Consider the following 15806-nt stretch of genomic DNA (forward strand, 5'->3'; position numbering starts at 1 on the left):
CCTCTGTTATCGCGGCTCGTATCTACTCAAACAGGGGCGTATGTTCACACTTCTCGGGCTGCCTATCGCCAGGTAAAGTGAAATACTGATCATTGTCCCTCAAGGCAGCTCGTCAAGTCAAGCCGGCACTCCCTGCGTGGGCTTGTGTGAAGCAGCCACTGTCCGCTGTGGAGCTGCTGCCTCAGAGCAGTGCCCGCTGACAGCCGACCCGAGCTGGCCCGGCCTGCGGGCAGTGTCACCGCCCCCGCTGTCAGGGCCCCGCCGGGCACACCCGGGGTGCCACAGGTGACACGGGCGTGAGGGCGGGCCCGGGCCGGGAGAGCCGCCCTGCTCGGAGGGGCGGGCGCCGGCATTGGCCCAGGGCGGCGGGACGGGCTCGGCCTCGCCCCGCTCCGCCGTCTGCCTGCCCTCAGACAAGCGGGGGGAGGCGCGGGACAGCGGCTGCCTGCTGGGACCGGGGAGCCGGCGCTGTCTCTGGCCGGAGGGAAGGAAGGGGGAGCCGCGGAGGGGACGGAAGGAGAGGTGAGGCTGACCTAGAAAGGGCTCTGAGGTTGGGGAGCAGGAGGACTTGTTAATGGCGTGACTCGGAGTTAAAAGGGGTTGTAGAAGCACCCGCGCTCACGGTGCGGGGACAGCGTGCGAGCGAGCCCGCTGGCCGCTGAGGAGCCCGGGCTGCCCCGCAGGGTGGGCTGGGCTGGGCTGGGCTGGGCTGGCAGGGCCCGCTCGCCTGAGCGCGGCGCAGCGCTCGCAGGTGTCTCGGCGGGCCGGCCCCCGCTGTTGGGGCCGCAGGGAAGCAGCGCTTGTCAGCGCCCTTCCTCAGACCCGCTCTCGAGAGCCCCGCGGAGCCGAGCGCCGGGACATCCCCGCTGCTGCTGCTGCTGCCCCTGTCCGGGTGAGATCTGTCCGAACTTGGCTGCACAGAGCTCTTGACTCTGCTGAGATGGGAGGAAAGAACACTCTTCATTGAAATAAGGTGCTTAGATCTCAGCTGAGAGATGTTAATGATCTTTTCGTAAACAGTAAACACTTTTAATCTCAAAACAGTGAATTAATCGCATCATTCACGCTGTCTCTGGAATGATTTGCAAGATTGGACCTGGCCCTAAAGTTTAATGCAGCCAGTTGTGTCTTTCCTGTGTGAGTGGGAAAATCTTCTGTGTGAGCAGAAGACTTTGCTTAGAGGATTGCAAGGATGTAGGTCACTTAAATCTGGGGACAGATATTTTGACAGTGACAAGTATTTTTGAACTTTTGGAGAAAGTGTAGGGGAAAGGACTTAGAACATGTTGTGGTGATGTGTCCCCCCCACACTCTCAGCTTAACAGGATGTTGTGAGAAGAAACTTGATCTTGTTAGCTGAAAGAACTGATCAAAGTGTTGCACCAAAACATTTGCGTGTTTCCTCACAGGTTGAAGCTCTCAGTGATGGATTGTTTAAAAGACTAAAGAATCAAAGCACTTTATTAAATTCATATACAGCAACAAAGCAGCTTTCCGGTCATTAGTTCTTAATTACCATTAGTCGTTAGTATCTCTTTCCCAAACGGTTCTTAACAATCGCATATATAAGTGGTAGTAAACCTGGAGTATACAATGCCCTGGAGCTGGTGCCCTGTATTTAGCACCGATGACTACTCTTCTTGATTGTTTGTTTCAGTTGTAGGAGTCACAGTAAAGTGCTTGAGAGTTCCTCGACAAGAGAAGCTGGAATCAAAGTGAGGTTTCTTGTGATTTTCATAAATTATCGTCATTCTTTTCTAATTGTTAATGTATTGTTCACCTTGCTTTCTCCCTGGAAGAAAAGGGGGTGATTTCAGATGATGTAGCCCATGTTATTTGAGGGAATAAGCTTACAGTAGTGTTGCTCAGCATCTTATTTGTTTTGCAGGATTATTCTGGTTCATTAGACACATCTCCTCTTTGCTCTGCAATCTTATTTTAGTTTCATCTGACATCTTTCCTACATTCTCTGTTCTTATCTTGCAGATTTTACTATTTGCCTATGCTTTCCTGTGCCCTGTTCAGGCAAGTATACTGCAAGTCTCTGTTCATTTGCAGTTGTGTGTTATTCATGTATAGTAAGTTATAAAATGCTACTGAAACTGTTGCTGTGTTACAAAATGCTTATACTTGCTACCAATTACACACCTTAGTGTGTTTATGTCTAGGTCTAAAGCAAGGAAATAATAAGCATCTTAGTCTGCTTCTACCTTATGTTTGCAGCCCTTCTCTGCTTTGGTTAAGGCATGTTTTTGAATTTCTTGAAGCTGTCATTTGGCTTGTCTCTTGTTAAACAGATTTCATTCCGACATTTCTTGCATCCCAAAATAGTGTATTGTCAGTTTCACTGTCAGACTTTTAAAATTCAGTGAAATACTCAGTTCTTGTTTTCCAATTCTGACAAAGGCCAGAATAAACAAGATTCCCTTGCCCCCAAAAATGGATGGTAGAAAAGTGAATCTGCCAGTTCCATTAAGAGCCAGTGCTTTAGAACACTGGATAGCACTTCAGGAGTGCTCTGGAGACCATGTGCAGGTATTCTCTGGAGTAAACCCCTGTTATTCTGCAGGAGATGCTTGCCAGATTCCCAAGTGAAAATACTCCTTCAGTTTAGTAGATGGAGAAAATATTGATAGTTTCATCTGAAAAAACGGCTTAACCAGGAAAGCTGTTGGATGAAGTTGAAGAAATTACTTATTTTCTACTTTGTATTGTTTCCTGTGCTCTTGACAGAAAAGGATGAAACAGACTTAAATCAAAAATCTAATAAGAAAACATTATTTACAAGGAAATATAAACATCATTTGTAGTCTCTCAGTAGGAAAAAGTGTTTAATTTTTTTTTTTTATTAAAAGTGATGCTTCTATCCTTTGGAATTCAGTCTTTATTCAGGAGTGACTTGTTTTGAGCCATAGTAAAGAATTCTTTCCTCTGCACAGAAAGTGCTTTTCACCTGGGATTGCTGACTAATGGATGACTGCTAAAAGCAGTAGGTTCCTTTCTGGTGCTTGAAGTCCTTCACCTGTTGCATTTAAAGGCAGCTTATTTAGGTTGGTCAGAAGTCAATTTAAGGAGGATCCATAGTTTGATCTTCCAATTCCAAAACACTTAAGCCAAAATGTGTACAACCAGTGATGTTGCATTTGTGTATCAGCAGTCTCCAATTTTTTAACTTATTTGGGCATAACTTGAGAGTGACAGCTGATTTCAGCAGACTTAGTTGTGATTCATTCTTGTGGCAGGGAGTCATTCCAATTCATTGGGGGACAGCAACTGGCTGTGCTACATTCTTACTTCATGTTATAAGGTTTCCCTGCTATATGTAATTTGACTCTGCTTATTGCATCAAGAGGGCAAGGGGAAGAGATGAAATGTACATGTGAGGAGGAGGAAAATATTACTTCTTCCCCTTCTTTATTTTAGAGCTCCTTTTCTGATGATAATGCCAGACTACTTTTGACCTGAAAGCCACTCAGTGTCCTGTGCCTATACATCAAATTAATGAGCAGCTTAACTATTTGTTGCCCAGAGAGGCTGGGGACTCTCCATCCCTGAAAGTATTCTAGGCTAGGCTGGATGTGGCTCTGAGTAACCTGGACTAGTGGAAAGTGTCCCTGTCCATGGCAGGGGGGTTGGATCTAGGTGGTCTTTAAGGTCTCTTCCAACCCAAACTGTGCTATGATCCCATTTGTCCCTTACATCTTGGTATGTTCCTTTTTCTCTGCAGTATAAATCTCCTAAAAAATGTTTTTTTTTCTATTTTTCTGTCCCAGTCAAGGAAATTTTGCATTTCATCTGTCTCTACATGTGTCTGAGTATAAATAAAAAGAAAGGTAAGAAGAAAGGGGATGCTTATCTGTGGAGTAATTAGCAGATCAATATCCTAGATTCACTGTAAAATGTTTTTGTTCTACAAAAGCATCAAACAATATTGGTAAATTCTGTATAAAATTTCCTGCCCAGTGTCTGTTTCTGGCTGACTGATAAACTGACAGAGATTTTGCTGTGTACAGGCTGGATGAACTACAGTCAGACTATGTGATCTCAGCCATGGAGCTAGAGCTCCAGAACTAGATCAGGGTATTTGAGAACTCCTGGGTTAGAAATGGTTTCTATTCCATTGTAGATTGTAAGATCTGCCACCGTGCTTTTCTTCTCTAATGAATTTAAATGGCTAATGTGATTTACAAATAGCATTTAAAAATAGAGAGTCTGTTATGAAAAATTAAGGGTGAGGTCCCAAACCCCTCTGTAATTGCACTTGAAGCACTGTAAGCAGAAGGTATGTATCTAAGTCCCAGGCAGAAATCTGTCAAACAAGCAGAAGTAGCAAGCCCTTGACCTTCTATTCTGGTCCTGCCCACATAACTTGTTTTTTAATCCCAGGATGGCTTATGTTAGTGTAAATGTCATTAATTTTGCCTTGATTCATAGTGATTACTTCTCTGGAGGTTGAAAGACTTGGATTAAAAACGAATACCCTCAGGTTACTCTCCTGTTCCCTCTGCTCTATTAGAACTGGACTGCTCTATAGCCAGGAATGCAGGTCTGTCTGGATGAGGAAAGAAGTTAGGACAGACCTTGATTTTTTTTTTTTTTTTTTTTTTTTTTTTTTTTTTTTTTTTTATAGTGGCCTTACTGAGAGAAAGTGTACCTGGCTTCCTGTTTCTGCCTGCAAGGTTGTGGTATCATTTTAATAATGATTCTGTGGGTTTTATCCTTGGTAGTTCAGGCCTAGGAGGGGTCAAGAGAGGGCCAAGCAAACCCTTCAGCGATTATCATGTGTTTTGGTGAACAAGGGGATGTGCATTTGAATCCTCTTGGGTTAGGTGGTCATGGGGGCTCTGGATTTGGCTGCTTCCTGGGTATGTGGCTGCAGCTATTGGGCAGGTGAGCTAACACCTTGCATAGCTGTGTTCATAAAGAATGAGCCACTCCTGCAAGACTAAATACCTGTTCAGGGACAGGCCTGATACTCCAAAGCCCAGCCTCACAGACTCTGAACTCCTGATTTAGCTGCCTGTGATTGAGAAACAATTCCTGTCACAGTCTTTTGCTCCTTCTTTCTTATTCCTGTGCTATTCAGCAGCATTTGTAGGGCAAATCATTTTCACACAGTGCAAATTGACACCTCACCTCATCCAGTGCAACTGAAGGCTACTCCAGAAACTGTTCCCTGCTTCATGCTTCTCATGAGTAGCAGCTTGGTTTAGCTCTTGCCATGGCCTTTTATCTTCCTTTCACCATAGCACACCTCATTTTTCAGTGTCAGAGTTCTCTGCTTGCAGCTGGCCATAAGTGTTCAGGGATACTGGTACCAGTCAGGGAGAAGACAATTTTGTGTGACACAGCCCAGCCCAGCAGTGCAAACAATCTCATGAGTGAAGTTTTCATGGCTGATAGGCTTCCTGTTATTATTGCAATTCAGTATCAGCATTAAGGAGGACTAACATGGCTGGTGGTTTCAACTTAGCCAGAATGACCCCAATAGTATACAAAATTTTCATGTTGTGGGGCTATATGTTAAAGCATTATGCTTGGGAGGACAAGTTATTCTCTTCTAAATAAGGAGCTATGGTCAGCTTTTTAAAATGTATCTATTAAAAAAAAAAAGAGACAACAACAAAACAAGTAAACAAAAAACCAATAACCCTGAAATAAAAACTTCATTGCAGAGTTGAAGTTAATTTTGGTGACTGAGAAGGGACCTGATTCTGACTGGTCTATGAGCAGACTGCATGCTACCTTTTTTAAACATTTTGATTTTTAACTTTCCTGGGACCTTTGATGTAGTACATTTTTTCAGCTCGTTCTTTGGCTTACTTATTGCCTCTGTGGCTGCAGGACTCCTAAAGGATATTTTCTTTCCTCTAGCACCTGATATGTGCTGGCAATTGTGTGAGGCCCTGTTTTCATGTAGGTGTATGCTTTAGTTACAGCAGCAAGGACCTGATTAATTGACACAAACTTTTTTAGTATTCTTGAGATTATGTAATTTATTAGGTAGGTAATTTTAACCTTCAGAACTTGCACAAGTGAGTGTCTAAGGTGAGTGGTTAGTCAGTCAACCTGTGAGAGAGGACAGACAAAGGGCTTGTTCTGTTTGCTGGCTCTTTTGTCCACAGTAGTAATCAATTAAATAGAGCTGTAGTTACAAGAACAAGGCTGGTAGCTGAAAAGCAGGAGGTTGCAGTGACAAATTAAGTGGTTCAGGTGAGTTACAGATTCTTTTGATTCCCACAGGTACTTACTTATGCAATTAATTGTCTGAGAATGATGGAGTGCCTTTTGCAATGTTCTGTGCAATCCCACATTTCTGTTGGGCTGCAGGCAAAGGTGCTCTGAGGAAGTTGAGATCAGTGGCCTCTGTCAGGGAAAGCAAAGATGATGTAAAATATTGCTGTCTGGACTAGGCAATTTTTGCTTAATATGTACTACAGACTGTATTGTGCACCCTCCTGCAGAGGCAATGTGCTACTCACAGTGACCTGAGCAGCTGGCTGTTGACAGTGCTTTAGAGAAGATCCAAGTGGTACATGGAAGGAGCAACCTGTTAACCCACAGGTTCCAAGTTTTACAAAAGTAGTGGAGCAAAATCAGTCTGCCAGTGATGGTAGCTGTCCTTGCTCAACTAGCTCATCACCTCAACTTAAATGAGGAGCAGGAGCGGGACCCTTGAAGTCCCAGGGATGCAACAGATACTGACTAAAGGATTTCCACAGTGAGAGAAAAATCATCTGAGAAGTCATGTCCATGGACTTTGAAATAAAACTTTGAGAAGATTTCTTCAGAAACTGTATGCTCCAGTCTTCCAGTTGGTGTTTAGGACTGGAACTGCTTTACAAACTGTCTTACTGTCAGCTCAGTTTAGCATTACTCTATTTGAATGCAAATCCTTGTCTGCTCTTTGTAGCAGAGTTCTTCTCATCAGTGCTGCTAGCCCCTTAATAAGCCCTTTCATTATATTGTCTTCTCTAGGAAAGAGTCAGAACTACCCAGTGACTGTAAACTGCAGCTCAGTTTGTTTTCACATAAGAAAGAATATCTTAACAAAGTGTAGGAAGTGTGTCACTTCCCAGTAGCCACGGGGAAGCCATGATAGGAAATACTTGTTAATTAGTCACACTGTTTTGCACACTTCCATTCTCTAATAGTGCAGTCCCTACAATAAAACAGAATTCTGGCTGAAATGTAGTCAATGCTTGCTGGAGAGCAAGGAAGGAGGGTAGAAGTCAGATAGTTCCCCTAAAGTCTTCAATATCTAAACTTATCAAGGCCTCTAGCTTTTTTGATAACTTTTTTTTTTCCCCTAGGAATTCCTAGTACATAATAGATGTTTTTATTTGGCTTGCATCAGTGCAGTGTTCATTAGCCTAATCTGGGTAATGCTAGATTCCAAACTGGAATACATATATTTTTTTGGAAGAATAGGGCAATGAAAGAAAAGAAAAGGGGTTTGGCAGCTCCTGCTTATAGATGAATGTCCTCTGTGGGACAGTCCAAGTGGGAGAAATAGCAAGTGTGTTTTCCATTCTGCAATAAAAGTTTGTGAGAAGGGATAGAGGTCCTGTTGTCCCATTCTCATTGTTATCTTCCATGCTGAATCCATATGTTTAAGATGGCAAGTCTCCAGAAGAAAAGGGTAAGCACTTCTTTCCTGTAAAATGAAAGGAAGGTCATGGCTTCTTAACAAAACCTTCTTAAGAAACTAATCACTTAAGTTGCATTATGAGTTTCAGGGTTGCTTGTTGCTGGGATATTTTTTGGAAGGGAGAGGTGAGGCAATGTTTTGGCTTTTCTTGTGTAACTTCCTTGCTAGAATTTGAATCTGTTTTGTATTTATGTTGGGGAAACATTCAGAAATAGCTAGCCATTACATACAGAAATGTATCAGATATGTAGGGTCAGGAGATGCTTCCCACCAAGTAATTGGTTTGCTTCTGATCTCTCTAAAGGTTTTAGTATTTTGCTTAAATCTATTTTCAAATAAGATATAAAAACAGTCCCTCAGACTGGACCCTATCTGAGTTTAATGCCAATGTTGACATGAAGAGTGAGAAACTGGCAATGGGAGCTTGAGTTCTGTGAGCCTCATGCTTCTGCTGTCTAAATGGAGATGAGAATAAGTGTTACACAACTGACAGAGCTCTGCCTTCAGAGATCTACAGGACTGAGTCACCTTCATTATTATATTTCAAGTCCATTATGCTGAGAAGATATTCTTTGTTCTGTAATTCTTGATGAATAGAATTAGCTAGAAGAATTAAGTTCTTTCAAATGAACTGTTACTAATTCAAGCAGTGTGCCTACTGGGATTAAACCACAGCCAAGTACAAATGGTGCAATGTGCAAGAAAATATAACTAGATTTGAAAATATGCTGATGTTAGTATCAATAACTTGGTGGAATTTCTGTAATTTTGAAGATTCTTCAAATTATATATTTTTAGTAGATTTATACTTACTGTAATATGCAATAAATGGCATGGCTTCTGCAGTTAGTCTGACAGTGGTCACAGGGAGAAGGAATGTTTAGGTGTGCTTTCCAAAGTCTTCTCTTTAATTTATGAGCCTCTTTCTCCAGAGACCACATTCTCTTAATACCTCTGGCCTAATGGTTTTACACCATAACAGGTATAGAGATTTACATTCTTAGGCAGTGCTGCCAATGTCCAAACCCTGTGAAAGAAATGGCAAGCTGCCATATGTGATTAGAGGGATTAGGCCAAAACCAAAGCAAATTATTCTTTTCTGTTCCAATATTAAGTTGTTAACTTTTATCCTCTTTGTTATTAGCTCTTCTTCAGAGTAAATTGCCTTAATAGTCTTCAAAGTCGTGAAGGTCTTAATGTCTTACCAAATAAGAATAAAATTAAACCACAGGCAGTCATGTGGACCAAGAAATCAGATGTTCCAGGAAAAATGTGAATTTTTCTGAAGTGCTTGTGCCAGCTGAACTTCCTCTTTCAGCTGGTTGAATGTCATTATACAAGACTGTCAGTGAAAGTATTTTGGGACTTGCAACTATTTTACAGGTTAAAATCAGCAAGGATCCTTTTGATACTGTTGAGAAGGAGTAAGGTGTGAGCAAAGCTTGTGTGTAACTTTCAGTATTTCCCCTTTGTGGCTGTTTGGAGCAGTTATGTGGTCCTGTTCTTTCCCTTAACCATGTTGTAAGGAATCCTGCATAGGAGAACAAATAGGCTTATTATTGCAATAAAATGAAGCATTGCTGTATGAATAAGGCAACACTGAAACTGCTCTTAAAATAGATGTCCCTCACTTCTGCAAAAGTCCTTGTTCTACCAACATTCTTCACAACTAGCTAGATAAGAACCTCTCTACCTCCCACTGACTAAGCATACATGTAAGAAAACACTCTTTTCTAAATTAATCTCTGGGACTGTTGGACATATGATATGCTATGTATACTCTGCTATTATAATTTTGAAAATATTCTGATAGCACCTCTTGTAAGAGCAGCTGGATGGGCTGCAGATATGCATATCTTACTGGGTGATCTTTTCCTTTCTGCCCCTTCAGGAATAAAAATGACAACAGGCCTTCTTGTGCTTAAATTCTTGTCCTGATCATTGCAGGCAACAGCTTTTAAAACTCCTGTGAATTGTGACTTAAGTTCCTCTTCAAAGTTAATAGCTTTTCTTTCTCCACTTCTCAAAATGAAATCCATAATCCTCTGATTTTCTGAGCAAATATGTTCATGACCAATTGTGCTTGTGCCAACAGTGGTGTTTAGCTTAATTAGCTGTTCTGCCTTCATGAGATTTGCCTCATGTATTTACAGAAAAATTATCTCTAAGCCTAGCTAGGCTGGTGCTGAGTTACCTGTGACTGCACTGCTTAAATATCCCTGGAGAATTAAGTTTATTCATTTGTTTGTTGTTGCTGCAAAGCTGTAGCTTGTGGGGCTTGCAGTCAGAGGTACTGTTACTGCCTAATGTCACTTCCCAGGGCCACAGGGGCCAGCTCTCCAAGGCTTTTATCACTCTTAGTATTCTTCTTGGCTTCCCTGCTTCTAAGTAAAGGTCTGTTATTTCCTGAGCATGGGTGTAGGCCAAACTTGGTTACTTTTGAGAATGAGTTCCTCTGTGCATGCAAATTGTTGTAGTGCACAATTGCATTTCTCTGTTTTCCTCAGCTTCCTGTTGCCTTATGTGTGGACTTCCAACTCATCCTAGTTGCTAGTGCTGGTATGTTCTAGCAGTGGAGAAACACAGTTAGAAAAAGTTGTACCTTTCAAGCACATAAATCCAAACCCTCTTATTTTTCAGAGCCAGTGGGTTACATGTGAGTGGATGAAGATGTGCAGATAGCAGTTGCTGATCAGCCAGGCCTGCAGGGCAGTTGTTCAGCTGAAGGAGCTGGCACAGAGAGTGGGTGAAGCAGCCAGAAGTAGGATTGGCTGTCACCTTCTTCCTCTTGTTAGAAGGCATTGGCTGCAAGACAAATTCTCTGGATCAAAGCTTTAGCAGCTTAGGTCTACTCTACTAGGAGCACTTGAAAAGTAGTTTTGCAATGTAAATTTAGGACATTATGAGGTTTCTGCATGCAAAAGGAGATCTTGTTGGTTTGAATGGAGCAGCTGACTCTGGGGTTTTGTTGTTTGTGCTCTGACTCTTTTGGTAAACTCAATGTCAGCCATGGCAAAGTACTCCAGCCTTTTCCTTGCCTCCCTCATTAGCATCCCACAGGTATACACTGAGTAAAAACTTGGGAACCTAAACTATTACTGTAGTACCACTTAATGTAATATCCCATAGTGTTCGTAATACAGCATTCAAATTAATGTCCCCCTTTTGTATTTGGGGGAAAGATGTGTCTGGGGGTAAGCAGAACCTTCTGTAGGGTTAATGAGTTTGTAGACAAAGTTGTCTTTCTTTTGTGGTTCCTGTTTTAGAAAAATGTGAATTCTGACTTAAAGCAAATGAGGTGTACAGCTGTCTGAGAGGTTCTGAGAAATTTTACAAGATAAAATTCTTGGATGAGTGCCTGGCCTAAACCAGTTGGAAACCAAAAGCAGCTTAAGAGTGTGTGTGGGCAAAACTATATTTTGAGTTGCCTTTCTGTTTCTTTTCTTGCCAAAACATAGAAGCTTTCATGAGTTGGATAAAACATAATTTCAGATTCCTGTTTATTACTGGGAGTCTTTCATTAAAGAGAGGATTTTTTTTTTGGTGTGGTTTTACCTGAATTTAATGTTTAAAAAAAATCATGCCAAATATGCCATGACTCACAAATGTTAGTATATAGCACATGAGACCCCTGCTTTGGAAGTCAGTCAATGTGGTATCAATTTTCATGAGTCAATCAGTTTGATAAGGATCTTGCAATCTTACTTGAAACTTAAGTCTGAAAACTTTCCTGACAAGAAATGCTTGCCATTGAAGGTGCAGTGGCACCAAACAAACTGTTCAAACCTCTCAGCTCTTCCTGACATGTATAGGGGTTTTTAAGAGGAAAAAATGTCAAAAGAAATCAAAATAATTGAGGCTGAGGTGGTGTTGGAGTGTGAATTTAACAGGGAGAAGACATTGATTTTTGGGCTTTTTTTCACTTCTTATTTTTAAAATAACTTTAAGTTTTATAACAGGTTCTATACTCTAAGCTAGCAGTTTTTACCATCCGTGTTTGGAATCAGTGCTGATAATCTTTTGCAGAGAGCCAGCCTGCAGTTACTGGTATCCGACAATCTCATGAGATTGGCCACACACCACACACACAGAAAGAGTTTTTCTTGTTTATGAAGAACTGTGGAATCATGGGTGAAGAGCCTGCCAGGGTGGGTGGTATCTTGTTATCTCGCCTCTGAAAACAAAGTGGGGGTGCTGAAGAAACTGCTGTACAGTGTGATGGTATCTGGGAGGTTCAGTGGCAGTGCTGCTTGCTGTGAGCTCTCACAGCCTGTGTGGATGTGCCCTTGCAAACTGCTGTTCAGCTGGGGAGGACTGAAGCTCTGTTTCCACTTATTTTATTGGTTTGAGTGCTGAGAGACATCAGTGAAGTCTGCAGGTGGTTTTGTAAATGCTGTCCAACTATTTCCTTTAGTTTAAAATTCATATAATAAGGCAATATAACACATCTTCCCTTTTACTTTAAAAAAAGTAAAAGACCAAAGATGTGCTAAGATATTATTCCCTGCAAAAGGTTTCTTGCAGACTGGACTGATCTTGGGCAAGAAACAAAGCAAAATCTTTGATTATTCCTGTTCACAGCTGTCCAGGTTCTGTAGTTGTAACTTGAGCTTCTGTGCCTGTTGGCTGGGCACTTGCCATTCAACCAGCACCCAGGGCTTTGGATTAGCACTGTGGATGCTGCTTGCTGTGTCAGATGGTGTAGGAAGTTTCCACATGATAGCTGAAACCAATATCCATACCTGTTCCTAAGCTGAAGGAGTACTGATGTAGATACTCAACAAATTTAGGATTTTTCTGTTTGTTGGTAGTCCTACAGGAAGCACTTTTCACTTTTGCCTAATTTTAAACCCATAATTTTCTAAATACAAATGAAGTTACAGGTGATGGGTTGTTTGAGATGCCGTTGTATCGACCTCATGCAACAAAATCACAATGAGTATCATAGAGAGAAATATAGCAGCCAAACAAAACATGCAGAATGTGGTTGGGCACTGGAGTTTTTGGGGGGATAATCAGTAATGTGGCTACAGCTCCCTACCAAATCTAAAAGAAATGCTGTTCTTTTCAGAATGAAGTTTCCCTTTGAGTCCTGCCAGTGTCACTATCTTGTTTTACTGGCCTGGTGGCGCTCTTGTGGCCAGGGGAGCAAACGCAGTGACTCATTGCTGGATTGTAGTGCTGGGGAGATCAGTATGAGTTCAGCATCCTGTCAGCCACATCACAGTGTCAGTGATGGAGCAAAGCAGGACACCCACAACCCTGAAGGGCTGTGATGGAGCTGCCTGGTACAGAGATATGTCCAGTGAAAACATCTGCTTCTCTTCTGTCTCTTACCAGGTTTGGCACTAGGCATGCTTCTGAGCATTAAATTGGAGCTATTTATTTTTTCTCAGGCTTTGACATTCCAGTGTCCCTGGAATCCTGAGGCACTAAGATAACCTAACCACAGACACAACTAACTCCTCCCCATGCCACTCTCTCTATCCCTTTAAGGGTTTTTTTAAAGAAGAGGTTTTTGTCTTTTACAGTTGGAATTATCTCTAAGTGAATAGTCCTCTGAAACCATGGCCTATGGAACACAGACAAAACAGTATTTCAAATTACTACTTGTAAATGCAGTTTGGCTTGTATAAAGCAGTGAGGTTCATGTTACCACATGACTTGTAATTACACATACTCGATATAGAAATGTATAAAGTATTTCACATTTATTCCATATGGCCTGTAGAACAGTGATTTGGCCTTTTTTTCCCTCCCTTTAAATCGTTGTGATAAGTGCTCTTTACTTATTTTGGGGGGGGTGGTTATCTCCCCTTTGCTTCAAATTGTTCTGCTAACTGTAAGAATGGTTTAAAATATTGTATAATAAAAGTGCACCAATTGTATGACACTCATTTCTATGTTTTAGGGTGTGAGTGTCATATTCGGGAGGAATATATTTTCATGGCCACCTTGTTCAAGAGGCCTGTAAAACAGGTTTGACTTGAAGTGACCATTTTAACTTCATAAAGTCATTTAATCACACTGAAAAACTTGTTTCTTTTAATTAAAAATGAATACATAATCTACTTCCCTGATCCCTGATATTGCAACTTGTTCTTCCTTGTCTCTTTTTTAGGGAACGTTTTGTTTGTTCTAAAACTCTGGATATGCTGGGTCAATGAACTGTTACTCCAGGAAGCAGAGCTGGGTGGACAAACTGAGAAGACATTATTGTGATGACAAGCAGGAATACAACACTCTCCCAGAAGTCTCTCATCTAGGGAAACATGCAAGAAAGCAACATTTGTGACTCTTTAAACCACTGACTGTAACCCAGTCCGGGTTTGTCAGTGCCTGCTGAAAAAGTTTTCTAGAACTTTAAAGCAGGCTGCCAGACTGTCCTCAGCAGAATCCAAGATCTTCCCAGACTCCTTACCAGCCCTACACACAAAACAAGATGATTGACCTAAGCTTCCTAACAGAGGAGGAACAAGAGGCAATAATGAAGGTGCTGCAACGGGATGCAGAGCTTAAAAGAGCTGAAGAAGAGAGAGTCAGGTAAGGGATCCAGCACCCTGCTTGTCCTGGGAAGACCCACACAGTTCCTGTGCTCTGTTACTCAGGAGTAGGTTAAAACAGTTGTTGCTAAGGGCCCCATATGCCTCAGTATATGTGGTTTGGAGATATATTCTACTCTGGACCGGATTTACCATAGTCTCTGGATGAAATACCTCTGCCACACAAATGATTCATTAGTGGCCAAAACTGTTCTGGACCTTTGCAATTCCCTAAGGGGCCAAGAGCACCCTGTACACATCTGCCTGGATACACATCTGCCTGGGTTTCCTCAGAAGAGGATTCAGTTTGCAAGGGCCAAAACCACTGCAGACTGGACAAATGCATAGTGAGTGAGGGACTTGGCTCAAAAGGATTGCAAGCATCCCCAACAAACCAAAACATGATTGCAGTCAGAAAATATGTCTGAATGCTGAAGTTGTACCTAAAATATTTGGAGCTGGAGTTCAGAAGTACCAACACTATGCCCCACTGCCATGAAAAAGTCCTTGCAATCCATGGATAAAGCAGAAAATTGCTCTTTAATTTCTTTGTGGTGCTACAGATGGAGCAGTGTGTTGTTATTCTGGAATGTTTCATGTGCTGGGAGGTTTTACTGGAGCTACTATTAGGGTAACTGCTATGACTAGAAATGCCTGCATGGAAAGTAGTGTTTCCCAGATGGCTCTGAGAAAGCTGTCTATCTACACAGGTATAAGTAGCAGATAGTTGCTTCATAGACATCTATATCTCCAAATAGTTGCTGGTATTTGCTTGCTCAAGAGTGAGGATTTTGGTGAGGCATTGTTTAATTTTTTTGGAAAGGAAATTATCCATTACAAGGTACAGAAAATAATATGTGGACAAATAAGGAAAAATGGAGCCTGAGGTGCTGAGAACTCCCAAGTGCTATAACAGAAAGAAATTTTTATAGGCCTCAGTGAAGGCAGGATTTTCTCTCACTGATTTGGTAATCTTCTCTGAGATTCCTTCTCGTTGTGATGTTCCTCATGAAGTAATGTATTTCCAATTTAAATATTTTGAAGTTATTCCAACCATGATGCATGATGCATCTCTGATGCTTCTTTGCTACTGAGAAGGATTTTTTTTCTTAAATAAATGTCCTTGTTGTAGGCATACCCTATATCCTGCAAAGGAAAAGGCAGCCTGCCTCTTGTGTGCTTGTGCAGCCCTGAGGTTCTTTGATCAGCATGCAATCAGCATTTTGTTGAGTTATTCTACTTGCTTCTTTTAAGAGCAATAAAGTGCAGACCAGTTGCTTCTCCTTGTTAAAAAGACTTTTCCTCTCAAAGCATTTGCTTTGGTGAAGGTAAAATCATTACAGGCACTGTTCCAAGTTCGTGCCCCCATCTTAATGCAGCCTAAGTAAATATTTTCACCACACAGTTTTGTCTTCTGCTTCAAAAAGCAGTAAACTGACTTTTCTTTAACAGAATAGGCATTTTATTTACTGAAGGTAGAAAACTACTGTATTTAGTCTTGGAATGTTACATCAGTGCCAGGTCTGAAAGCATTCAGGGTAAGTAATTGTAGATGAGTTTGAAAACAGCATCTAGAGAAAAGAACCCTTCTTAGAACAGAAATTCAAAAAAGC

General features: G+C 41.6%; 1 protein-coding gene across 10 annotated transcripts in view; it reads left to right on the plus strand.

Moving 5' to 3' along the window:
• The first annotated feature begins 432 nt into the window (after positions 1-432).
• Positions 433-15806, plus strand: part of SYTL2 (synaptotagmin like 2) — a 53517-nt gene continuing 38143 nt past the window's right edge. For 7 of the 10 annotated variants that reach the window (XM_063148755.1, XM_063148763.1, XM_063148759.1 and 4 more), the window contains exons 1-3: positions 3771-3833; positions 4631-4679; positions 13773-14194. In XM_063148755.1, coding sequence (XP_063004825.1) covers positions 14094-14194 — 101 coding nt within the window. In that variant the 5' untranslated portion in view covers positions 3771-3833; positions 4631-4679; positions 13773-14093. Of the gene's footprint in view, positions 523-3770; positions 3834-4630; positions 4680-11687; positions 11800-13772; positions 14195-15806 lie in introns of those variants that run through there. The other 3 variants (XM_063148756.1, XM_063148757.1, XM_063148758.1) reach the window with 3 other exon arrangements.

Source organism: Melospiza melodia, chromosome 2 (genome assembly GCF_035770615.1).
Source record: "Melospiza melodia melodia isolate bMelMel2 chromosome 2, bMelMel2.pri, whole genome shotgun sequence".
In the NCBI taxonomy this organism is placed as follows: domain Eukaryota; kingdom Metazoa; phylum Chordata; class Aves; order Passeriformes; family Passerellidae; genus Melospiza; species Melospiza melodia.